Source organism: Eimeria mitis, genomic scaffold (genome assembly GCF_000499745.2).
Source record: "Eimeria mitis Houghton genomic scaffold, Emh_scaff594, whole genome shotgun sequence".
In the NCBI taxonomy this organism is placed as follows: Eukaryota; Apicomplexa; class Conoidasida; order Eucoccidiorida; family Eimeriidae; genus Eimeria; species Eimeria mitis.
This window is the reverse complement of record NW_013574172.1, coordinates 12,763-13,904: the sequence shown is the minus strand read 5'-3', so window position 1 is coordinate 13,904 and position 1,142 is coordinate 12,763. Positions and strand designations below refer to the sequence as shown.

Genomic DNA, 1,142 nt, shown 5'->3' with positions numbered 1-1,142 from the left:
TTGCTGTTTGTTTCTTTTTGTTTAGGGCCCCCAAGGAGAGCCACGGAGACAGTCATACCCCTCTGTCTCCTCTTTCAAAGAAACAAACCCTCCTGCTGCTGCTTCTGCTGCTGCTGCTGCTGCACCTGCTGCTGCTGCAGCTGCTGCTGCAGCTGAGCGTGAGTCTGAAAGGGTACCGGGGGCCTTCCGCCGCGCAGGGGCCCCCCAAGGAGTTATAACAAACCCCCAGGGGGGCCCCTCCTGGGGGCCCCCTGGGGGCCCCCCCTCTGAGGGGAGAGGTACCCTGGGGGCCCCCCGCACAGGCGCTGTGTATAGCAGCAGCAACTTGTTATCTATGGGGCCCCTCGGGGGCCCCCCCGCTCTGCATAGCCGCCAAAGGGTACACTTGGGGGCCCCCAAGGAGGAGGAGACAGAGGAGACACCGCAAGAGACTCAGAGCAGCAGCAGCTGTGAAATACCTGCTGCTGCTGCACCTGCTGCGGCTGCTGCTGCACCTGATGCTGCTGCTGCAGCACCTGGTGCTGCTGCACCGGCTGCTGCCGGTGGTGCTGATTCTGCAGCTGCCAACGATGCTGCTGCTGCTACTGCCTGCTTGAACAGCAGCAGCAACAGCAGCAGCAGCAACAGCAGCAGCAGCGGCAGCACCAGCAGCAAAAGCAACTTTGCATGTTTACCTCCGCTAGAACTCTCTACAGGGGACAAAGGAGACACCAGCAGCAGCAGCAGCAACAGCAGCAGCAGCAACAGCAGCAGCAGCAACAGCAGCAGCAGAAAAACTCAGGGCAGCAACACCAGCAGCACTACGTCCCACAGCAGCAGCAACAAGAGCAGCAGCAGCAGCAGCAGCAACAGCAGCAGCAGCAGCAGCAGGATGCAGGAAGAGTGGAGATGCAGGAGCCGTCTGCTGGCGCTGCAGATAAACGATGCTCTGGGCGTTGAAGCTCCCTCAGGGGTATTTGCTGCTGCTGCTGCTGCTGCTGCTGCTGCAGCAGCAGCAGCAGCAGCAGCAGATGAATCTGCAGCAACAACTGAAGAAGAAAACGAAACAGAGGGAGAACTGCAGAGCAGTGCTACTCCTGGTATCACTCCTGCTGCTGCACCTGCTGCTGCTGCTGCTGCTGCTGCTGCTGCTGCTGCTGTTC

The 1,142-nt window shown here is 60.5% G+C and overlaps 1 protein-coding gene across 1 annotated transcript in view; it reads left to right on the top strand.

The window, feature by feature from the left end:
• EMH_0017220 (uncharacterized protein) overlaps positions 1–1,142 on the top strand; it is a gene marked incomplete at both ends in the record, with an annotated part of 10,949 nt that overhangs the window by 3,411 nt on the left and 6,396 nt on the right. Inside the window, one exon of the mRNA XM_013500844.1 lies at positions 26–1,142. Within this exon, the coding sequence (XP_013356298.1) occupies positions 26–1,142 (1,117 nt within the window). The remainder of the gene's footprint in view (positions 1–25) is intronic.